The sequence below is a fragment of the Meriones unguiculatus genome, chromosome 20, assembly GCF_030254825.1.
Source record: "Meriones unguiculatus strain TT.TT164.6M chromosome 20, Bangor_MerUng_6.1, whole genome shotgun sequence".
NCBI classification, from domain to species: Eukaryota; Metazoa; Chordata; class Mammalia; order Rodentia; family Muridae; genus Meriones; species Meriones unguiculatus.
The window spans coordinates 26,595,126-26,620,185 of NC_083367.1; the positions used below are offsets into that span (position 1 = coordinate 26,595,126).

Here is a 25,060-nt window from a genome sequence, read left to right on the forward strand (position 1 = left end):
TCGGTATTTCAAGTTATCTTACAAATTTACTGCAGAAGACAATGAACTGTATATAGTACTGTGAACAGACAGGCAGAACACTGTATTTAATGCTTTGAATTCTTATTTCACATATGTAGTCACTGTAAAATAAGCTAACATGCAGATACACACAATATACATAAATAAATAAGCATGTCATACATACACATATATATTGAATACATATGATATAATACACACACATATCATATCATATCTTTATCATATATATGTGGTAAAGAAAGCATACCTTTAGATCACTTCCGGGTAAGGTACCAACTCCATCCTTCCAGTCCATAACACTGAACACATCAAACTCTTGACCACTTGTGCTAGATGCAGACTCAGTCATGATTTCTCTTTTAACCTGGAAGAGGGGAAAGGGAGCGTAAATATTTCACATGCACATCAATTTGATTTGGTGATGGTTATTACTTCGGTTTCCTTTAATTATGTTATTTTCTTCATTCATCCATCTAAAACCAACTGCTTCAAAAGTATCACCGATGGGACCCCTGACTTGCCTAGCACGTCCTTGAATGCAGACATTGTGAACCTGGACAGTTAATCTGATAACTGAGACAGTCACCAAGTACCTAAGGGGGCAAAGGGTGGTCGTGTACACAGTATGGACTCACTGGACCAAAAGACACCTCATTCCGAAGCAGAGTAAAGTGGGACAGTCTGAGATCTCATGCTACACAGAATAACGTTTAAAGCACACGGATTGTTCGCTTCTGGGCGGTTCCACTTAATATTTCTGAGCAGCTGTTGACCTCAAGTAACTGAGCCCTCAGGTAACTATGATCTCAGAAAGTGGAACCAGAGAAACGGGAGCTACTAAATAAAATGTAGATTTAAAAGATACCATTTTGATAGGGGGAAACTGAGTCCGCTGCTCTCTATCTCTATTAACCTATCAGTTACATGTCTGACCTCTTAACACAACAAACGTGAACGCGGTTTTTCAGAAAGAACTCAGGTTTACTTGACTCCGTTGAAACATCTAGTTGTGACCCCGGCAGCTTCCCAATAGCCAAGACTTTGTCAAGGACATGGAAAAGCGGTGATAGAAATGAGGATGACACTTAAAATACTTAACGAAATATGACAACATCTGGAAGATTTACACAGTTCATTGGAAAATGTTCTTGAAATGGCTAAGGTTTAATGTTACGACACTAAGCCCAGGAGGGAGCGGTTCCAAGCCTCAAATCAATGAGTTTGAACACAGTGAAGCCTCAGGAGTCAGGTTTCCAACTGCACACCAACCTACCTTTAAGACCAACTACGCGTCACGGAGCTCTGCTCCAGCATCAACGACTTCCACCATTACAGAGTGCAAGCAAAATAGCCCTCGCTTTTCCAACCCTGAATCTACGCGGAACTGACTTCCTTCACATACGTCAGCCAAAACACCAGACTGAGCAGAAGTGCCAGAGGAACACCGCTCCTCTTTAATAAAGACGAGATGATAGGTAATAATGCATATTTTTGTTTTATTTTCTATTTTACATTCGTTTGTTTTGTGTATGTGTATCTGTTGGGTCATAGAGGTGTCACAGTGCATGTATGGAGGTCAGAGAGCAACTTGCTAGGGAGTCAGCTCTCTTCTTTCACCATGTGGGTTCTGAGGGTTGACCTCTGGATATCAGATGTGGTGGTAATGAGCCACCTCTGGCCCATGTTTTATTTTTGCTTGGTCTTGAGACAGAGCCTCACAACTATGCTGGCCTCGACCTCGTGACCCTTATGTCTACTTCCTATGTGCTAGGATTATAGGTATCTTCCACCACACCAGCGAACATAATGGGGAGTTCTTCCTTGTATTTTATAAATGAGCAGGTGAAAAGGCATGTGGGAAATTTGTTTTAAATTAATCAATGAAATCAAGTCGCCAAATAAAAGTGGCATTATGCCAGCATAACTCTCCAGATACAGGTAAGGTTTTTGGTGCCCCATTCTACATCCTCGATTTTTATGTATGCTTAGAAGTCTGTCAAGGTATTTTGTTTTTCGCTTAGACAGAATCATGTTACTTAATACATTATCCAAAATTTGCAATGAAGCCCAGGCTGGCCTTGACCTTATCCTTCTGCCTCAGCCTCCCAATTGCTGAGAATACATGCTTGCACCATCATGCCAGACTCAAGACTTTCAAGTTAGTCTTTTAATATATACCATATGCATTTCTACAAAGTCAGTAAAAACTGTGCTTCTTTGAATTAGAAACTTTCTTCCTTCAAGAATTTCCAGATGTACTGATATTCTTTCTTTCCCTCATTGCTTTAAATAAAGTATCAACCAAAAGACATTTCAAACTGTATGTGGCATGAATCACAAGAACCAGAGCTCACTGTTACTAATACTTAATTCTCAGAACAGGAAGTAGGATATGAGGATCAGGAGAGAATTATGTGAGAAACTTTAGAAATATTAAATGAATTAAGGCTTTGTTCAGGGTTTTTATTGCTGTAATAAAACATCGTGACCAGAAACAATTCAGGAAAAAGAGTGTTTACTCCATCCTACAACTTTCAAGTCACATTCCATCACTGAAAGAAGCCGGGCAGGAACTCAGGGCAAGAACCTGCAGGCAGGAACTGAAGCAGAGGCCGTGGAAGAGTGCTGCTTACTGGCCTGTTCCTCAAGACCTGCTTTCTCATACCAGCTTATATATAGGCCCAGGGGTGATACTGCTCCAACATCAATCACTAATCAAGCAAACCCCCTACAAGCAATCTGTTGGAGATGATTTGTTAACTGAGGCTCCTCCTTTCAGATAACTCTGTCAAGTTGTAATGAACCTTTCGCATAAGGCATTAATAAAACTCTGCCATTAGTTAATAAAACCAGATTTTTTTTTTTTATTTTTATTTTGGGAGGAATGTACATACTAAGAGCAAATCCAAGGCCACATGCAGCACTTCTGGGCAGACAAATGTTGTCACCAGTTAGCGTCTTATTTTCAAAAGTGTGAGGGTCTGAGAATATAATTCAGGGACAGAAAAGCCTCCCGTAGTCATTGCAAGTTAAAACTGCTTTGAGCTAATATCGCACACCTTATCCCCATCAGTAAGTCTATTTCTAGAAAATGATCCTTTAGATATTTCTGTGTGTATAAAACCTGTAACAATCTAAGGGTTCATCATGGGTAGAGAGTTACAACAGTTCTGTGCCATGGTGTAAAACACCACAAGGAAGGTCAAAGAGGAAACTCTCCATTCTAATAGAGAAAGAATTCAAGAGGCAATACGACTAATTTTAAGCAAAGTGTAAAAATGGTGTGCAATCATTTGTGAAAAACAAAAGCAAATATGGACTATGTACTGGGTATGTACAGGCACTATTTTTAGAAGGCCTCTAGCTGTGTACAGAGAGGCAACAATGCTCAACAATAGCCAAGTTGAGCCTGTCTCCTAATGTTAAGAATACATTCAAAAATTACAATATAAATATAATACAGAAGTGTTCAATCCTGCTTCTTGCTTATTTGAAAGTATATTATAAAAGGGATGTCCTCCCATACAAACAGTGACTACTGCTGCCAACAAGAGAAACTATGGTCTAGTACTTGCTGAGGGAAAATTAGCCCTGTGAAGTTAAAACAATACATCTAAAAATTACGATATAGATATAATATATGAATGTTAAATCCTGTTTCATACTTATTTTTAAGTATCTTCTAAAAGTATCTTCTTTCCATGAAAATATTTTCTACTGATGTCAACAAGAGAAACTGCAGTGTAGAAGTCACCAAGGGAAAATTAGCCCCTTGAAGTTCTTGGATAAGTTACCAAGAGAAAAGTGTTAAATCTAAGTGCAAGAATATCAGCCTAAGAGATGGAAGAGAGGAAAAGTGCAGGGCTCACTCCTTCATAAAGACTATTCGCATCCCCAGGCCCAGCGTTTACAGTCCCCACCACTCCTAGGCTACACCTGACATTTTGGTGACATTTCCTAATCTGCCCTTTCTCAAACATGTTTATGAATCATTTCTTCCATAAGCTGAGAGGAAGGAGCCCATCGCCAGGCAGGGCCAAGGTCCAGGTATGCCCTTTATCACAGAGCTTACTCTTACTGCTAAGAGGAAGGGCATACTGCTAACACCGCAAATAAAATGTTTTTTTTAAAAAATGTTTTTCTTTAAGAAATCAATGAAGCAAAATTAACTGCTAGTTGAGTCTAGTGTTGACGACAGACTGAAAGGAAGATGAAAATGGTTATGAAAGTCATAGGCTCTGGCCACAAGATAGATGTTTCGGATAAATTGAAGACTGAAATGTCAAGCACAGTGAGTGACTCAGACCCGTTGTGTGAACCCTATGACTGAGACATCCAAAAGGAAATCAGAAAAGATGTGCAAATGCATTGGAGTTAGTGCCCAACACCATCAAGAGACTACTCAACGTGAGAGTCGTAGTCAGGGTCTGCAGAGATTAGTTCTGTTCTACTTTAGTGATTTCACAGAACTTATGTGCTACACTATTTTTTTTCTCTCAGTTTAAAAACTGAAGGTGACTGGGGACCCACCCCTCAGAAATGTCATGATCTACTCATCTCGCTTTGACTAGACATAAGCAGTGCTGTGGGCTCTCCGTGAGTCTTCTTTCATGACACTTAGTCTGCTCTGAGCAGATAAAGGAGAGGGGCAGAAGGTGCTCCTGCGCTAGGCTCCTGGAGCCGACTCTGAAGGGGAGAGATGAGATAGAGAGAAGATAAGAGCGCCTCCCCCACCCCTGGACATGAACAGCACAGCCCAGGTGGCTCGAAACAAAGCGAAAGAGTGGCCAGATTCTCCCCACTCCCCAAAGTCGGGGCCATGGAAGGAGAGAGAAGGGTGACATCAGCACAGCACTGTGTGTAGCCTGGCCATTCCTGCTCAAAGCATTTTCTCTAGAAATTATATTGAGAGGAATGTCAAGCTGGTGCTGATAAAGCGCAAAGCAGAGGAAGGCGGATCACTGTGAGTTCAAGGCCAGCCTGGTCAACAAAGTGAGTCCAGGACAGCCAAGGCTACACAGAAAAACCATGTCTCAAAAAAAACCTAAAGAAAAAAAAAAAAAAAAAAAAGACAAGAGGCTGGAGACAAGAAAAAAGGCCTTGCCATCAAAGTGGGAGAACCACAGCATCCCCATAAACGGCAGGCAGGCATGAGCAAGCTGGGATCTCAAATAAGAGACCTTGACTTAAGATAGAAGGTTGAGAGTGATCAAGAAAGACATTTGATGTCTTTCTGGCCTCTACACATATGGTGTGAGCCCACAGATGCGTTTGTATACTCACACACACACACATACACACACACTCCCCCCAAAAAAGTTTTTATAACTAAGAAAACAAAACAAAACAAGACGTAAATAAGGGTTGGGGTGCAGGCCAGCAGTATGGTGCTTGCCTAGAAGTATACATGCCATGGATTCAGCTCCTAGGGCTGCGTAACAAAGAAATGAATAAAATGATTGGTTAAACAGCCACAATCATTTTAGGGTTGCTTTCTTTGAAGCTGCACTTTACAGGTTTCCATTTAACCGGTGCAGTTTCAGGGCTGAGGTACAGGGCTGCTAAGTGTGTGAGGCCAGGGTGGTTATACAATGGGGGCAGAGCAGAATCACATTAACATTCAGAGAACATGATTCAAGTATGTGACTCACAGGAGAGGCTCGGAGTCTTTAGAGCCAGTTGCTGGTGGACTTCTCTTCCTAGGCTTTGGTAAGAAGACAACATACCTCCACACCTCATGTGGAGAGTGAAAAGGGAGCACTGAAATCATTACTACGAACCAAACAAAACAACAACTGTGAAAGAGAGCGTCAGCACAAAGAAAAAGAGCCACCCTCAGAGGTAGGAATCCAGTGCTTTGTTAAGATCATTAGCTAAAGAAGGCCTTTTGTTTTCCTTCTGGAAATCAACATTCTTGCTGGGTGTGGTGGTGCCTGCATTTAATCTTAAAGCACTGGGGGACACAGAGGCAGACACAGGTGGATCTTTGTGAGTTCGAGGCCAGCCTGGTTTACCAAGGTTCTAGGATAGACAGGGCTACACAATGAGCCCCACTCACAAAAGAGAGAAAGAAAAAGGCCATTCTGTGAGCTGAACCGGTTTGCACTGCTCACTTACTGGAGAGCTGCATATGAAAGGGCGGAGCTTCCTCCCCATCCCACAGCACACCTCGTCATCCCTCTGCAGGCAAAAGCGAAAGGTCACTCTTGTCCTCCTGCCATAACCATGCTCGTACTCCCCTTTCTCGCCTTTCCCTAATCTGCTTCTGTTCCCACCTCTTCACTTCATCTGCAAAGTTTGACACAAACCAAAGTCTCAATTTCCCCATCTGTAAAATGTGGAGAGCAATAAAATCTTTCTTATATAACAACGAAGATTAGGCAAAAGCCAAGTAAACCTTAGAAACTAAGGTTTTTAATCAGACCAAGAAAATAGTCAATAAACTATAAAGTTATTATAACTCTTTGGTTTATAAGATTCTTGAGAGGACATGAGAATCGTTCAGTGGTCATATAAACTAAACAGCCCGCCAGCTGTGGCTCAGGCTTGTAATCTAACCACTAGGGACTCTGAGGTAAGAGGAATGCTGAGTCCCTGCCTAGCCTGAGCTACACAGTATGAGAACCTGTATGAAAAAGAAAAAAAGAAAAACAAAAGCTATCAACCTAAAATATTAAACAGTGCTCCACCACCCCACCCAGTTTATTTCAACAGCAACCACTATGTTCAAGGAAAACTTACATTAGACGATGCAAAGATTATTACATTAAAAGTAGTTCTTTTCAAACAGAGACCATTATAGAACTGGTTGAATACAGAAAGTATTTCAGTGGGTGGTGACCAGCCACTGAACACCACAACCTCTTCACCGAAGGCTAAGGGAACATCATAGAAAAGGGGGCAGAGAGATTGTATGACCCAGAGGATGTGGAAGTCTGGAAGTCGCTGTGAGATTATGTCTTTTACATATGACAGGGGAAGCTACAGCCGTGAAACCACAACAATATGGCTGCCTACGTCATTTAGACAAGAGAAATGACACCACCAGCTGACATGCCAACATGGAGAGGTGAAATCTCACAAGCCCCCACCCGGAGTAAGAACAAGCAATTAATGACTGCTCAGAGAAGAATCGGTCTTCCCCAGCGATGAGTTTTTGAACTGGTTATCCTATACCAAGAAGTCGGCCCTAAAAGCATACACATATGAACATGAAATGGACTAAACAAATGTGTAAATATATTTAAATATATGTGTATATATTATGTGTCTGTGTCTTATAATAATAACTAAAGAAACAAGTCATGAATATTTTTTAAGATTTCTTTATTTTTACTTTATTGCATTTTGTATTTTTCCTGCAGGTAATATGTCTGTGAAGGTGCCAGATCCTCTGGAACTGGAGCCACAGATCCTTGTGAGCTGCCATGTGGGTGCCAGCAATTGAACCGGGGTCCTCTGAAAGAGTAGCCAGTGCTCGTAACCACTGAGCCATCTCTCCAGCCTCAAAAGGTCATGAGCTTGAGAGCGAATGGGGGAACATGAGAGGAGTTAGACAGGAGAAGGGGAGATAATGTAAGGTACTCATATATGAAATCTCATATAAAAATTGTCTTAAAGCAGCTCTTTAAAGAGCTGTTAAGAGTTCCTCATGTTTACACTCTAGAACAGCTGCTCTCAATCTGTGGGTCTTGAGCCCTTTGGGCTCAAAAGCTACCTTTTCACAGGGTCACTTAAGACCATCAGAAAACACATATGTTTACTTTTTGTTTCACAGTAGTAGCAAAACTACAGTTATGATGTGTCAATAAAAGTACTGTTACATTTAGGGGTCACCACAACCTGAGGAACGGTCTTAAAGCTTCCCAAAGCAATTCTTCCACCATAATAAGGAGGAATGTGTCAAGGGATGGGGGGAATGCTGTGTTCTCTGTCAGGACTGCTCACGGCCCACTGCACTGGTCTGACCATATTTAAACCAGACTGGATGAAAGACCAGGTAACATTTCCCCAAGCCTGCTCCCTCCAGACACCTCTTAGGATGCCATTTATCATTAAAGCATAACACTTTCCATGTTAAAATATTTCTGATTTAAACAAAAACAAAAACAAAACAAAAGTGAAGTCTCTGGCAGTCTTTGGGATAAAGCAAAGCTTACCCCGGGAGTCTCCCAGCCACATATAAGGCATTCTCTCAACCAGTGTTCTCCATAGGCACTCGGCCTTGGGAGCCTTGTCACAGCAGATGGTGTTCCACTGGGTGCCCACTGTGAAACGTAGTTCTACAGGACACAGCTTATTTACCTTCAGACTAAACTCCTCTCCTAGGATGCTGCCTTCTGATCTAGTTCCTGCTTGCATCCCTGTAGTGTCCAGGACTAGGAAGGGCCCCAGCCCTACAGTCCTCTAAGTCCAGTCTTGAGACTGTGATCCCAAGATTAGTCCCTGCATTATAAGACCTTCCTAAAGGTCTCAGTGGCCTTCTATACCTCCGACATGCCCCTTATTGGGACATTTCCCATAGCCCAAACCACAAACTACATAGTGTCCTCAACACACAAAGAAGCTAACGGACAACTTTAGAGGAACACGGACATACCGGCACAAAAGGGACTCCTCAACATTTCATCATGTTAAAGGATATTACCTACACCAGCTACTTTGAACCCTACAACTCTCTCTTAAAACCAGTGAAGACTATTATCCCCTCTTTGAAGGTAAGAAAATTGAGGCCATTTGGATAGAAACACTCTTTTATTTTCCCAGACAGTATCCAAGGGTTTTTACTTTACTCAACAGAAAGGTTAAGCTTCAAGTGAGAGTGAAAAAGCAAAGGGTCGGGAGCTATGATGCTTGGGATTAAACATCAACCTCACAGTTTACTTCTACGCAGCATCTTAGGCAGGGCACCAATCCTTCCTCAGCCAGAGCTGCTTTGGCTACAAAATAGATGGGAATGTTTGCTTTCCAGGGACATAGGAACTTCAGTTTCTTATAGTATACAAGCTGGAATGCTTTGCAGACCATGGTCATCCAGCAGAAAGATGTACCTACTCATGGTAGGTGTGTAAGTTTATCAACTGAAACAAAGTATTCAGTGGTGCCTACTCTCCTCCCAGCCAGCCTGAGGAGCCTAGGTGTAGAAGGCAATGCAGGGCAGGGGTGACTGTGTCCCGGCTGATACCACTTGCCTCTGTAATCACTCAGAAGTCCAGAGACCGGCGTTTCGGGCAGTTACTAACAATGGCGTGACTCTTGAGATTTCGTGAACAAGCAGATTTCATGTCAAGGAGAATCTGGAAGAGCTTGTAAGTTCTCCCAAATAGACGGTAAGTAATATATTCTTTCACACACAGACACACAAAGAATATTTTAACAACTCAAAAGTAAACAGATAGAATGAAAACCGAATTCCTGAACCAACACCACGACTGGGGCCACTGGCGACCTTCCTGTGACATTTGTGCTAAGAACACGTTAACAGTTCTTCACATGCCAGCAACAGTGGTTACACACACACCTGCTTCCCAGGGAGCAAGTAGAAAACACTGTCTGCGCTGTGGCGAGAAGGCAGTGGGAAAAGGAGAAGGGAGGGATCCTTCAAAAGGAGGGCTTCTGGGACTCCAGGGAGAGCCCCTGCATGAGCCCCAGGATGTGTGCCTGGTGCACAGCGAGTTGCCAAGCGAAGAGGCTGGAGGACAGCATCTGCATCCTGACTGTAATACCCACACTGTGTCCTGATCATCTACAAATAAGGAAGCTTTTAAGGAGAGGGGGCGCTGGAGAGACGGCTCAATGGTTAAGAGCATGGGCTGCTCTTCCAAAGGACCAGGGTTCAATTCCCAGCACCCACATGGCAGCTCACAACTGTCTGCGACTCTAGTACCAGAGGATCTGAACCCCTCTCACAGACATACCAACAGGTAAAACACAGATGGACATAAAATAAATAAACTCTTTAGGTTTTTGAGGAGAAGTTGGTTTGTTGTTTTTTAAAATCCCCCATGAAGACTCATGGTAGGTATGTGCGTTTATCAACTGAGTGACACATGGCTGGGAAGACGGATCAATTGGTAAAGGGCTGCCTGGTGACAGAACCTCACTTCAGATCCCCAGACCTCACAGGGAAAGCACAATGGTGTCTGCAGTGAAACCCAGCAGTGGTGAGCTGGAGGCAGGGAAGGGGAATCCCCTGAATGTGTTGGCTACTTAAATGCCTATCCTACCTCCTGAAAGTTCCAGGCAAATGAGACCTTATCTCAAATAGAAGGTGTAAGATGCTTAAGTAAACACACCCAAGATTGTCTGCAGATCTCCATGTGAATCTGTACACACACACACACACAGACACGAAGAGTGATCAAAAAGGAAAACATAAGCGCTTGCTCCATTATATAAAGTCCTTCATTTAAGCTGCAATAATGAAGAAGAGAAAAGGCCGGCCGGGGGGGGGTTGGGGGGGGGAAGAGCTGTGTAGAGATACAACAGCCTAGTGGGAGAGACCACTGGGGAGACAAGAAACCAGGGAAAGGAATCCACTTATCTATCCATGTCATGTTCTCCTCTGAAAATTCCCAGCTGACAACTTGGCTGCTAAGTACTTATTTCACTGCTTGGCAGAAGCCTCGTATTGGTGCTCCAAGAAACTCCCCTCACTTAAGCGTCAGCGAAGAATACATCAAAAGAAGTTAAATTCAAACCTCTTAAATGGGCTTATTCAATAAGGATAAGAGAGATGTAAACCCGCACTTGAAGTATCTCTCAACAAACACATATTGCTACAAAGAAAAATTTCCCTTTCAAATCAAGCACAACAGACACAAGCTCTTATGTTCTACTCACCCGGCCTGATAAGAACTGAGTTGCACACATATTGGAATTGGGATCTGTAGTGGAGAGATGAGAAGTTCTGCCCTGAGGGCCCAGGTTCACATATTGGGAGCAGGCAAAGCTCTAGATTATTATGATGTGAGAAACCTGGTACAATCAAGGACCAACCCTTGGGGCTCTCAAGCTTCCATTTCCACTGGCCCTGCGCAACAGAAACCCAAGAGGCAGGTGATACCTAGGAGGCCTTTACATACAAATTCTGTACCAAGGATCCAGGTCCTGCTGCCCTCTCCCTACTTGCCCTACTGCCATATTGTAGTGACAACTGCCCTGCTTCCAACAAGGCAGTGTTTCTGTGACTTGCTGTCTGTGCAGTCATGACGCCTGTATGCAAAGCAGTAGTCACCAAGGCCTACAAAATCTCAACTTCCTGCCCCTCAGTTCATTCCTGTCAGAAGGTGAAGTGTTTGAGATTCTGTGGCCTCACCTCTTTACTTCCTCTAAAGGAGGAACAGAAAATGAAAAACGTCTTTCAAGAAAAAAAAATGTACACAAAACTGAAATCACATTAACTGACATTAACGCGCCGATGGCCTATTTGTTAAGTTCCCACCAAATGCTCCTGAGCTCGCTTTCCATGTACAGAGTAGAAGATAACTCAGAGAGGAGAAGAAATGTTCTTCAGAAGGCCCTCGTCTCATCAACATACTACACTAGAACGGCAATAATAGAAATTCTACACCCATTTAAGGGATCCAAGGGCTATAAAAAGCCCAAGAACCGGTGTGGTACAGACACGGCCATGCTTTTGCTACATAGGCATGAACTTAAATTTAAAGGAGAGAAAGCTAAAAGTAGCGTCTTGTTCTTTTATTTCATTTCTTAATTTTTTTTTTTTTAGAATGCTAAGAGCGGTATCTTTTAATTCTGGCTTCACATTTTTATAGAACAGGGAGCTAAAATGGAAGCGTGTACACTCTTATTTCTCTTTTGCATGTAATAAATTAGATTTGACCAGATTTTCTTTCACTCACAGAAGTCATGCCTCCAGGCTTATCTCAATAACCATTTGTAGCAAACCTCCCTATCAACAGATTGAACAGCTAAGCTGCATCCACAAAGTAAGACCGTACCACCAGAGTGAATTATTTAGATTATTTAACACCCAGACACAATTAGCCACACACACCTTCCAATTCACTATAGAGGAGCCAACGGTGAAACAGATGGGAAAATGCTCTCCGGACCTTACAGGCTAAACAATCTTATTCAATATACTCTAGAAACTGAATTAATTGGATTCCAGAAAACTATATCCAATACAAAGGCATGGTCCCACTTGGAGCTCAGCTAGCACACAGTAGGTGTGTTTGAACAAGCCATTATCCTGTAATCAACACATATGATGACAACTTTAAGTCATAAGACTTGTGTGATGTGGGTGGAACAACTCTCATGGCAGATATGCAAGACCACTGCAACACAAACACAGAATCACTGAACAAGGCCAGAGTCTCTTCCGCTCACCATGCACATGGCCTCCTGATCAGAATTTAGCACCAGTGATTAAAGCACTGTCGATGAAATATTTCTAACCAAGGCTATATTTTCATTTATAGTCTATGTCACTACAGCACCACTCTACCCACCACCCACCTGATTCTCTCTCTCTCTCTCTCCCTTAAGTTTCTTTTACAACCCTGGCTGTTGAAATATCTTTTCAGTCTGGGTCAGTTAGCCTAGGTGCCACTTTTTTTCCGTGCTAAAGCGCATTGAGGACAGAGTCTCACCCATGCCAGGCATGCTACCACTAAGCCACAATTCCAGTCTCTGTTCCTTTTAACTATTTTATTAATACTTTGTGTCATTTCAAGGCAGAGGACTCTCAGCATAACCCAACAACTGGACTTGTTTCTTAACTCTCAGTTTTAAAAAGGGAGGGAGATAAAAAGGTAAAGCCCAGCGGCAGTGGTGGTGCAAGCCTTTAATCCTAGCACTCAGAAGGCAGAGGCAGGTGGATCTCTGAGTTCACAGCCAACCTGATTTATACAGTAAGATCCAGGACAGCCAGAGCTAGACAGAGAAACCTTGTCTCAAAAACTAAAAATAGTAATATTTTTTTTAAAAGAAAGTAATAAAATCAGAAATCTAAAGGTAACAAAAACAATCCTAAGGGATAGTATCATTTTCTCTGGTCCTCCCCATTTCAAACAGTACGAGATCAATTTGAACACGTTACTAAGTATCTCTTTGGACTGGCTCACTTTGAAAGAAAAATAACCAGTGGAAGTGGGAACATACATCAGGAGGCTGCTGCAGGAGTACTGTGAGTTCAAGGCCAGCCTGGGCTACATTTGGGTTTGAAGCTGCCTTGTACTAAACACTGAAACACTGTTTCAAAGTCATATGGAATGTTCAAGACTAGAGAAAGTAGTAGGAAGGTCCTGATAAAATCTTAAGTAAGATAGTCTCAGGGCATACCCTCTACCCCATCTCTAGAACAGCAGCAGGCTAACAGTCACATACCATTTACCTGTGACGTCATCTCTAGCATTCCTGCATTCATGTGTCCACTTTGTGCACTACCGTATGTGTGCAGCTTATCTCTCAAGATTACGGACACACTGAAGCGAAAGAATGACATTCTGCTGCTTTATAAGTGTAACACACTGAGTCAATGCCAAGTTCAATGTTGATAATATGGATACTCCCCGGTATTGATCAAGATAGAACACACAACACTTATGGTACATATGGGAAGGAAAGATATTAGAGAAGACATTTACTGTATTACATATAACGTGTAGGCAGTCCTTATAATCTTCATCAAAGTTTATAATCCCAAACCCACTTTTTAAAATTTAATTACATTTATTTCTCTCTTACACACACACACTCTCTCTCTCTCTCTCTCTCTCTCTCTCTGTGTGTGTGTGTGTGTGTGTGTGTGTGTTTGCACCCACCTAGAAGCACACATGCCATGGCACTCCTATGGAGATTCAGAGGATAGCCTGGGGTCAGTTCTCTTCCTCAACTTGATCAGACTCAGGTAATTACACTCTGCAGGTGTCTTTCTTTACCTACAGATCCACCTCCATGACCCCCAAATCCACACCTCTCTTCATGATCACTCAAGGTCAGCCAAGTTCCTCTGACATGCCTTGTCCTTTTCCTTCCTTCAAACTTCCTGTCTCCTATATGGGATTTCCTCAGCCTCATATCAAATTCAACTGTACACCAGGGCTCTCTGTTTCTGATGCTGCCTTTCCTCTAACTGCTGCATAACAGTCTCCAACAATCACTGAGTCACATCCTCGGATATCACTGAAATAATTTAACATTGTAAAAAGACAACCCCAGAGAATCTCTCTGCTGGATAATAAAGCAAAAAGTAACATTACAAAATATCACTTCTACAAAGTCCCTGAACTTCAAAACATCATACACAATTCTGTAAACATGTGAACACATCATGATTTTAAGTACAGTATCTTCACCTATATTTTAATAATCCCCAAGTCCCAGGGAGGTGACTCCATCTAACAGTAGCAAAAACGAACAGTGGTAGAGCAGGTCTTCACCAGCTCACCTTGTGAACTGCTCAAAGACAATCCACCACCTTTTCTAGAAGTACAATTCAGGTGTTTCTCAGCCTGATTAGAAAGTGGCTTCCTTGCTTCTGGAGACTAACTAAAATGGGATATTTACAGTCTTGTGTGTAACATTCAACAGCTTCAGCTAGTACCCAAGTTCATGTTTCCTGACTGTTGGCTTCTAGGACACCTAGAGCCCGTGTTCTCTTCCATGGCACAAAGTGCAATTGTTACACAATTACTATATATACGCTAGAACTGACTCCCGCAGTTGTTTCAATTGGCAGAGCTCTTGGTTATCTCTCTTCCTAGGCTAAAGATCCTGAGAGCTCCACGGGAACAAAACCTAACCTTTCAGATTCCAGCACCATTAAAACTCAGTAACAATTACTTAAGAAAATGAAAACCCAGTTTGAAGGAAGACCCATCTTTCCATGAGACCCCACAGGTCCCACCGTCACATACCATGTGAAGTTACTTCTCTTATAAATTTTCCATCCTGATATATCTACCGTAAAGTGTGAGAATTTTGTCTATGACAGCACATAATTCCTAAAATTAAAATACCATGGGCTAGAGAGATGCTCTTGCAGAGGACCTAGGTTTGATCCCCAGCAGCTACATGGCGGCTTACAACCACCTGTTAACTCCAGATCCAGGAGAGTCTGAGATCTCTTCTCTCCTCCCCAGGCACAAGTGGCACACAGTCACGCACACAGGGGAAAAGCCCATAGGCATTGAGGTAAAACAACAATAACAAAAAACCATGGCGTTTACTCAAGAACTACCTCTCTCGGTTACTCTAGGATTAATTAAATGGACAAGCACATCTTCTCTCCTTCACTACTGAGTTTTTAGACCCTTAGGACATTGACTGGATAATCAATAAACGGAGATGAAATAAACTAATAAAACCAGAGCACGTCAGGGTTTGTTTTGTTATGTTTAGTATCACTGGGATGAAAAGAACAACATAGTATCTCTCAGTGTCTCTCTGTGTCTATGTGTCTCTGTCTCCCTCTTTCCCATCTGGATTTTAGAGTTGGCTACAATGAGAAACAGTAACAAAGATGTCTAGAAAACAGGTGGGGGAAGTCTTGTATTTTCCTTACAACCAGTCATTCTCGGAAATCAATTCCTGACCTCCCCAGGGACTCCCATCACTGTCTCCCCACTCTGCTTTCTCACCGCTCATTCAGGCAGACTCACACCATACCACCACAGTAAACAAATTGTCTGGACACCAATCCATCCTCCCTCACACATTTACAAGGACTAAACATCTTAGGTGGTACTAACTGCACTACCTAAGACAATCCTCAAACAGAAAAGGACCAAAAGCCACTGCTTGTAGTCACTTTTATTCTGGCCATTATTCAGCTTCATTGGTAATCCACACCTGACCCAAAGAAGATAATTAGTTCTACTCATAAAAGGCAGGCTTAGGCCCGTGAGATGACTCAGTAGGTAAAAAGGCACTTGCCATGCAGTCCTGACAGCCCGAGTTCAATCCCCACAACCCCTATAAAGATGGAAATAACTCCAAAGACACCCTCTAACTGCCAACCATGTACACACACACACACACACAGGAATACTAATAATAAATAAAATTTTAAAGGAAAGTTAACTTTTATTTCCTTTTTTCTCTGCCAAGCAATAATTAGCGAAGTTTTTAATACTTAAGACAGACGAGGCAGCACAGCTAGTGGCAAAGGGTCAAAACAGCGCAAAGAGCAGAAAACACTACTTAGAACCACACGTGAGCTGTGTGTTTCTTACACCATTGAGGGATGGCCTTGATCCTAAAAGCAGGTCCTTCACTGAGGTAAACCAGTATCCTCAAGATGACCAAAAAGATTTATCAGACAACAGCTCTATCGCCCCATAGAAATGTTCTCAAAACTTTGTAAGTCTATGCTACCTCTCCCTTAATCAAGGTATCTGGCCTAAGAAGACCTTGGATTTAATCCATAGGAGACACTTAAATGTTAATGACATGTTAATTAATTACACCCACACCCCTCCCCCGAGACTGTCATAAATTTTAGCTACATAAGTGTACCTTGGATTGTAGGGACATTTACAGCTCTCTTTTGAGAACTGTATATCATTGTATATCTCTATCTATATTAGGTATTAATTCACAACCACTTTGTTCCGGTTTTCCCACTTGTTCAATTAAAAAAAAATTGCTTTCAGTAGAAAAAAAAAGGTGCTGATCCAGTAATAAAGAATCCAATAAATGGCTGGGTACTGGTGGCACATACCTTTAAACCCAGCATTCCTGAGGCAGAGTCGGGTGAATCTCTGTGAGTTTGGGGCCAGCCTGGTCTACAGGTTACACAGAGAAACCCTGTCTCACCCCCCTGCCCCTAAAACTGGGCTGGAGAGAAGGTTCAGTAGGTTCAGTTAATAAAGTGACTGCCACAAAGCATGAAGACCAGAGTTTGGGTCGTAACCTGAGCACTTGGAGGAGGGTGGCAACATGCAGAGCTCTGTAGCTCATTGGCCAAACAATGTAGCCAATCAGGGAGCCAGGTTCAGAGAGAGACCAGGTTAAAAAAAAAAAAAAAGAGTGTGGAGAGCAATACAGGAAGGGATGTAACTGTAACAACTCGGTGGCTCTCTGGCCTCCGCACGCACCCACACCAAAAACACACAGGACCACAGGACAGCCTCATTTTTGCCTTATGTTTTCATTCACTTTTCAAGCACTCGTGCTGTCTACTTGGTCACACATTCAAAGCAGCTTCCACATACTTAGGTTTTTTGTTTTGTTTTTCTCTACCAAAGCCACCACACGGTCTCCTTGATGCCAAATGCAGGGCCCAGCAATTTTGTAGCAACAAGTGACTCTTACCTTGAGGCAGACAGAACTGTCTGGTGGCCTTCAAAGCGTCTGTGTGCCTCCAACACTTCTCTTAAGGATCTAGCATTAATTTAAAAAAAAAAAAATCAAAGCACTCTCGTAAGTCCTTCACTCCCACGATCTACAATTCAAACTTAACACCCATCATTCCACAACACATTGCTCTGTGCGGTACAATAAAATTAACCAGTTCTGCGTGAGGCGGAATTAACTGGAGTCATTCACATCATCCCCACATTCATGCAATAGAAACCTCCCATTTCAAATAAGAGTAGCTAGCGTTAGCCAAGCACTAGGAACGCTGAGGCGGGAAGATTTAAGTTCAACACCAGCCTGGCCTATATAGGTGGTCGCTTTCATTGCGTGACAGACAGGTGGCAGTTACAAGGATGACTTGACACAACCTTAATTTCTCCAGTTTTTATCTTAAAAAAAAAAATCAAGATTCTTTGCAGAACACACTGGGAAACAGTTATGTAACTCATATATATATATTATCCATGTGTTTTAAATCACAAATTATACAAAGTATCCCAAAGTAACTTTTTACTCAGTGAATCAAAGTTACACTCTTACCATGAAAAGATATTATGTATTTTATGGCATATTCTGTATGTTAATGAATGACTTGTTAGCCTGAAATTTTATCTGTCAGAGAACAAAATGATCCTCTCATACTAAAAGCAAATCTCAAATTTATTTTTTTACTTTTTGCAAAGTTTTAAGAACATGTTTCATTTTGATTTCTCCATAACATTCCAAATTAAGCTGTCTGCTATGATTCCTTCAACGAAAGATACAGACGATGCTGAATATAAAACAAATTTTCTTATCTAAGGAGTACCAATCTCAAATCTCAGAATAAAAGGTTTTGGTTTTGGTTTCTGTAAGGTAAGCAAGGAAGAGTGGAAATCACAAGCCTGCGAGCTCAGACCTCCTCGTTTTCTAATTTACAAAACTTCTATTTCTGAGCGGCGTCCTCTCTCACCGCTGGCTGCTAACGCAGGTCCTCTAATTACTTCCACGTCTAAACGGACTACGTAGCTACAAGTAAAGGCCAAACTTTGCTCTCTGCCTCGCGAACTTAAGATGCGTTTAACCACTAGAGGTCCCCCCTTGGCCAGTTTTGCAGGCTGGCTATTTTGCTGCACTTGAAACTTTCCGGAGAAATGATCTCTACTCGAGTCAGTGTTTTTCTAAAAACTTGCGCAAAAATCCACGCGACCGAGGTAGCCAGCACACAGTCTCCCGGGCGCCCCACGCCAATAAAGACACCACAACCAACCAAGCGTCCACGAAAAGCGAAATTAAAATTCAACGCGCTCATCCCAGCCGACGCACTACCCCCCCCCACCCCACCCCCCCAAACCGGGTTCTTTTCCTAGTCTCAGTTTTCCTTAACTTAGAACAATTCTTAAAAATCTATTTTTGTTCCTGGGCACTTGGGGTGATCTTAAATGTACGTTTTTTGGTGGCAAAGGAGCGAGCGAGGGATGCGGGGGGAGCGGGGGGGGGAAGGGCCGTGCAAACGGCGCCCGAGGAAGTTGCATAAGGAAAGAGACTCCGTTTTTTCGGGTCCCCCTAAAAAAAAAAAAAAAAAAAAAAAAAATCGGCGGAGGGGGAAAAAGGAGGAAAAAGGAAGCTGGGCGGTGGCCGCAGAAGGATAGAGAAGGGAAACCGAAGCAACGTTTTACCTTCGTGTCCCCGTGGAAGGGTGGGGCGAGGGAGCCCGGGACCCACGAGACCCGGCAGCGCGGCTGGGTCTCCCACCCGGGAGCGCGGACGGACGGACGGGCGGACGGACACCTCGGCCCGGCGCGGCGGGGCGGGCGCGCGGAGAGAAAGCCGTCCCGCCGGTCAACTTTCTCTCACGGCGGCGCGGTGGGCCGCGGATCGGATCGGATCAGATCGCGGGGTTCGGATCCCAGAGCCCTCCCACCTTTTTTTTTTTTTCCTCTTTCTTTCTCTCCGTGTGTCTCTCCGGCTTGGGTTCTTCTCCCCCACCTCCCCCCTCTCGGAGGAGATTAAAGTTTTCCCTCCGCCAGCGCGCCCCTCGCCCCGCCGCTCTCAAGTTTGCGCCCTCCTCCCGCTCGTCCTCCTCCCCGGCGGGCCGGCTGGCTGGCTGGCGGGGCGCGCGGCGGATGCCTCGGCTGCTGCGCTTCCCGATCCCCACCCCCGCCGGCCTCTACTTCCCCCGCCCCGCCGCCGCCGCCGCCGCCGCGAGGCCAGCCCCGCCGGGCCCAGGACGCGAGCGCAGAGCCGAGCGCAGCCCATGAGCGCGGCGCCCGCCCGCACGCCGCCGCCCCGGGGCGCCCGTAAACAAGTTGCCCCCGCCGCAGCCTCGGCTCGCGCGGACGCCCGCACCGGCACCGGCACCGGCGGCCGCGGCGGCGCAGCGCGGGGAAGCTCGGCGCGACGGCGCGGCAGCCCGGGCCCTGGGTGTGTGTGTGGGGGGGGGGGGGACACGGCCGCCGCGCTGCGCCCCGGGAGCCCCGTCCTGCGCCGGGCGGGGGGGACCCCGAACCCGAGCTGGCTCTGCTTTGCTCGCTCGCTCTCTCTCTCTCTTTTTTTTTTTCCGTGCAACTTTCCCAAAATGGCGGAAATTGGAGGCGATCTCTAGGAAATTCTCCCACAGTCGGCGGCGGCGGCGGCGGCCGTGCGGGCGGGCGGGCGGGCGCGGGGAGAGCACACACACACACACACACACACACAGGCGCGCGCGCGCGCCGCGAACTCCCGGCCGCCGGCCCCGGGGTGCGTGCGTGTGTGTGCGTGTGTGTGTGTGTGTGTGTGAGGGCGCGTGTGCGCGGTGCGAGTCGCGGAGGCCTGCCTCGGCGCGCGCTCGCACCCCGCGCACACACCGACCCACACCGACACACGGCCGCGCCGGCGAGACGCGCCTCCGCCACATTCAACCAGTCGGTTCTCCGCAGCCCGGAGCCGGGAGAAGCGGCCCGGTGGCTCGGCCTCTTTTTTTTTTTTTTTTATTCCCCCCCCCCCCCCACTGCCTCGGTCTCCCGTACTTGGACTTCTCGCGCCCGCCCGCCCGCTCGCTCGCTCTCTCGCTCGCTCGCAAGCTCGTTCTCCCCGGTGCGCGCCCGGCACAAAGGCCACACGGGCGGAGGTGGGGGGGGCCCGCAGGGGCGGCGCGTCCCCTCCCGCCGCCGCACCGCGATCCCCTCCCCAACCCAGCCACCCAGCCGGCCGCGCTCGGGGTCCCCCCGGGGGTGGTGGGGGAGAGAGAGGGAGGGAGGCTGCGGTTCCAACCTCCACCCCCCAAAAAAAAACCCAACCCAACCCCCCCCCAGCGCCGCCCCGGACACGCAGCCCCGCGGCGCCGCGCTCTCTCCTCCCCCCCAACACACCCCGCGCCCCGGTGTCCAAAAAAGCGACCCAAGTGACAGGCTCCGGGGGGTTGGGCGGTCGGGGGGGAGGGGGCCCGCACGCATCCCGCCGCGGCCCGCTCCCTCCCGCGCGGCCCCCCACACCCTTCCCCGTGTGCGCGCAAAGCAGGAGGAGGAAAAAAAAAATACAAGTCTCTCCTCCTCCCCCCCCGGTTTTTTTTTTTTCCTTTCTCTTTTCTCTCTCTTTTGTTCCTCTTTCGCACTCGCGCTCACTACTTGAGAGTGAGATGCCCACGGACTCCCCCCTCCAGCCGCTTCCGAGTCACTTGCCCACTTTTTTTCCGCCCCCCCTCCCGGGATTAAGTTTTCTCCTCTTTCTCAGAGGCGCAGAGAAGCGGGGGAGAAGCCCCCTTCCCTCCTTCCCCTCCCCTGATCTCTTTTCCCAAGACGAGGGTGCGCTTCCTTCCCTCTCCACGTCTCACAACTTTCACCCTCACCCGGAAAAAAACAAAAAAAGCCAGAAAACAACCAAACCCGGGGAACGCCTTCGGCACGGGCCGGCCTGCGGATTAATTAGAGATTATATCCGATCAACCGCTCCTTACCCCCAAATTTTCTCCTCTCTCTCTCTCTTTTTTTCTCCGTCTCACGAGTAGTCCTGACAAATGGTCCAGGGCTGCGGGCGCAGTGCGCATGTGCGCGTAGAGTCAGGGCTGGGGAGAGGGGAAACTGCGCTGGTGCCGGGGCCGCCGCCGCCGCCGCCGCTGCGCCTCGGCCGCTGGGAAAGCGGCGACCGAGCGGCTCGGCGCCCCGCGGGCGGCCGCCTCAGGTGCAGCGGTGCCCGCCGGCCCCGCCGCCGCTCCCGCGCCGGCCCGAGCGGATGCGAGGGGCCGCCGGGGTTACAGCTTCTTTGTCTGCTTTGGCACTTTACTTTTTTTTCTTTGCTCCCTCCCCGAGGCCGTCCTCCGAGCGGCGGATCCACCATGTGCCGGTTCAGCGTGTGCGTTCAGCCATTAAGGAGTGGGCCCCGGTCCCGCGCCGTCACCACCCGGGGGGCGGGGAGGGGGGACGAGGCTGGAGACATGCCACAGGTCAAGGCAGATAGGGTCTGAAGTTCTAGGCTTGCGCGGAGTTCAAGTCGCCCCCTTCGGGACTGGGAGAACGCGTAATGGAAGTCTGAAACTTGCGCGTCTCTTTCCGCATCCTCGGCAAGGTCTGTGTTGACAGCTCCGGCGGGTTAGGCCTCGGCGGTAAGGGATGCTGGGAGTTCTGCCTCAACTTAGAGATCCCTCGTAAAGTGCCTAGGCAATAAGCGGGGAGCGCCCGCTTGATGTTCTCAGTCAAGATGGCTGAGCCTTCCGAAACGGCAAACCCTGCCTTTGTCCGCGCGTCAAATCTGGACCGAGCTGGGGCTGCGTTTCCACGTTGACCGTTTTCTGCTCACGGACTGCGCGCCGGCTCTGGGGCAGTTCATGCTTTCCCTTTCCTGCAAGGCTCGGGCGGGGGCAGACAGAACAATGCAAAGTAATTAAAGTTAGGGCGACCGTGTCGACGCCAGTGTGAGAGTTTTCTGTGAGGGAGAGAAGGAAGGAAAAAAAGAAAGCAATAACGTGATTTCCGAGACGCTGAAGCAAGCCTTACACTTCTCAGAGAGGAAAGGGAAAGCTGTGGGGAAGTAAAGGAAAGCTCCGCCTCCAGCGTGTGCTGTTTGTTTTGCATCTAATAAAGGGTGCAGGGGCCTTTCTCTGCTATTGTTGCCCGAGGCCTAGAATTTAAATACCCCACAGATGGAAATTCCATATTAAAAAGCCTTCCTCTAAAATGTAAGTGAGATTATTCTGATTGATTTTTTTTTCACTTAAGGAATGTTCCCTTGAACTAGTTTCAGAAAATAAACTCTTAAATTCTGTCTTCAGGCGCGTGAAATCGCTGTAGAAAAGCAGACCGCCATCTATTGCTTCCATCACTGTAGAGACCAGCTCTCAAAGCCTCAAATCGAGGCGCATAGCTTCGGAACACAGGTGCTAACTAACCCTGTAGCACTTAAGCGAGTTCCTAAAATAAGCTTCCTGGGTTGAGCAGCCACCGGTTCAGGGGTGAGCGAGCAGCAGGGAAGGTCGGGTTAGTGAGAGTTGTTGATAATCTCAGCCCACCACCTGAGGATTGATTCCACTCATTACATTTAACCTGCTTCAACGCTGTTCAAGGACAGCTTCATTAGCAGACAGAAATATCTGCTCCCGCCCCCCCCCCCCCCCCCCCAGTTCTTGAGTAACAAAAAGGTGAAATGGCCAAAGGCAGGCTACAAGAGAAATAAAGAAAGGCCATAAGTTTTGTCTTTCCCTAAGACCTGGCCCCAAGAAAATCAATTTTGATTTCTTTTTTTTTTTTTTTCTAAAACTTCACCCTGAAGTCACTCACTAGATAATGTTAGGCGATATTTCTATTTCTATTGCGTGTGTGCTTTCGTAGACATTAATTCAATAGTCCCTTTTTCTTTTAGTTGGGTTTTTGTTAGTTTCGGTTTGGTTTTTGGTATAGAGTCCTGAATGGAAACCCAGGCTGGCCTTAGAGTCACAGCAGTCCTTCTACCTCAGCTTCCTAAGTGCCGTAGGTGTTTGCTATCGGGCCCAAGCACCGCTTCCTGCAAGGTGCCTCAGATGAACAGGTGCCCAAAAGTAACATCATGTTATGTTGAGTAGTAAATACTGTGGTAGCAAGAAGTGAGGAGAACCAGTAGCAAGAAGGAAAGATGTACATACAGGATGTATGATGATCCATTATCTGAGAAGAGTCTATGAAGGACAACCAATCAGAGAAGGCCTATTAAAGCCAAAGGTTTAGAGAGCATGCCTGGCATGGACCCCTGCCCTGGTAAGGGTTGGCCAACAGAAATAGAGATGGTTTGAGGTTTGATGCAATAGAGACATTGTATCTCTGCTCCAAAAGACACTGAAAAGCTTCCTCTCAAGATGTTGCAAACCTGTGGCCCAAGATAGTGGAGACAGTAAAGATCTTCAAAGATGTAAGAATAAGGAATTTAAAAACTGCTCCCCAAGTCCCCATCAAAAACTAAAATAAAAAATTCTTAAATGCCACCATCACAGACAGAGATATCATTAGAATCTAGATACCAACTTTATTCTTCATATGAGTTGGTACTGTAGTCAGTACATTAGACCACATTTTCTTGAGAAAAGTATTATGCTAATAAAACTTCTTTACCTGCTTTCAGCTTTCCACCAATCTTTGGCTGGTGAATACGTGATGCTTCTGTCCAGCATCACTTAATCTTCTCCTTCTCTGCCTCTTGCTCATCCAACCCTACCCCATCTGAGACCGTGTAAATACTAAACTCATTCTTCAGATGTAGCCTATCACTCCCTGATATCCCAGACAAGGGCGGATTACTTTAGCCCCTTCTTTTTCCTCTGTATTTTTATATCACATGTCCACACCTTCCAAATATACATCCTGAGGTATACTGAAGCCAAAGTGATTTTACACGGAAAACATTTTAAACATGTTACAGCACTCTCTCTTCAAAAACACGTTGAGGCTTCTCAACAGCTCCCAAGTGAAGGCCACTCAAAGCACCTGACTCTACATCTGCCACTCTGCATGAACTTCCCAGCTGGAAATGTTCCCTCCCCGTCCTTAACATTAAGCAGTCTTGCCTTTTAGGAGATGGGCCTATAACTGGACGTCCTCCCCATGAACCAGCCCACCCACTCCCCCCAGTTAAAGATGCCCAAGAATGAAGTCCAATATGTTTGTCTTCTGTCCCACCTGTGCCACCACCACTGGGGACCACTGAGCCAGACCATCCACACTTTGGGGCTTCCATTCTCTCTTTAGTCTGAGGAAAAAAGACTACCTCTGAGATTCTTTAAAAAGGCACATCTCTCTGCCCCTCCCTATGTAATAGGAACACGTCAAATTTTTGTACAGATGTATAAAGTGTAATTTAAGTCAGGAGTGAGGTACCAGAATGTTGTCAATGGAGAGAGAGCTCATTCTCTGGGCTTAAGCCTGTACTAATAAGATAAAGGTTGAGGATTCCATTTCTCTATGGCCAGTTAGAGTTGATCTGTTTTATAGCCAAAACTGATTTTCTTAGCCCACGAACTCATGTTATAATATGTGTGACTGGTCACCACCCTTGAGGTAAAGTTGAATATTTCTAGAAAAAAATTTTAAGTGAACAACACTAAACATTGTGTTTTTTACTGATTTGTCTGATTTTTTTACTGATTTTTACTGTTTTTTTACTGATTTTACTGATTTAAGTATGCATTGAGTGATTGAATAATTGTGATTTGGTTTGGTTTGGTTTGGTTTGGTTTGGTTTTGGCCTAGGTAATTTTGTACTTCATGTTATTCCAAGGATGTGAATA

General features: G+C 45.7%; 1 protein-coding gene and 1 long non-coding RNA gene across 8 annotated transcripts in view; one reads left to right on the forward strand and one right to left on the reverse strand.

Annotated features, from left to right (window-relative positions):
- Positions 1–22,281, reverse strand: part of L3mbtl3 (L3MBTL histone methyl-lysine binding protein 3) — a 97,597-nt gene extending 75,316 nt beyond the window's left edge. For 2 of the 7 annotated variants that reach the window (XM_060373402.1, XM_060373401.1), the window contains exons 1-2: positions 21,269–22,281; positions 272–388 (exon numbers count right to left, since the gene is read on the reverse strand). In XM_060373402.1, the coding sequence (XP_060229385.1) occupies positions 272–388; positions 21,269–21,358 (207 nt within the window). In that variant the 5' untranslated portion in view covers positions 21,359–22,281. Of the gene's footprint in view, positions 1–271; positions 389–17,310; positions 17,380–19,013; positions 19,500–20,342; positions 20,364–21,268 lie in introns of those variants that run through there. The other 5 variants (XM_060373405.1, XM_060373403.1, XM_060373407.1 and 2 more) reach the window with 5 other exon arrangements.
- Positions 387–7,325, forward strand: LOC132649521 (uncharacterized). The gene is made up of 2 exons (XR_009587993.1): positions 387–1,499; positions 7,000–7,325. It is a non-coding gene; the product is annotated as an uncharacterized LOC132649521 (long non-coding RNA).
- Positions 22,282–25,060: the final 2,779 nt, after the last annotated feature.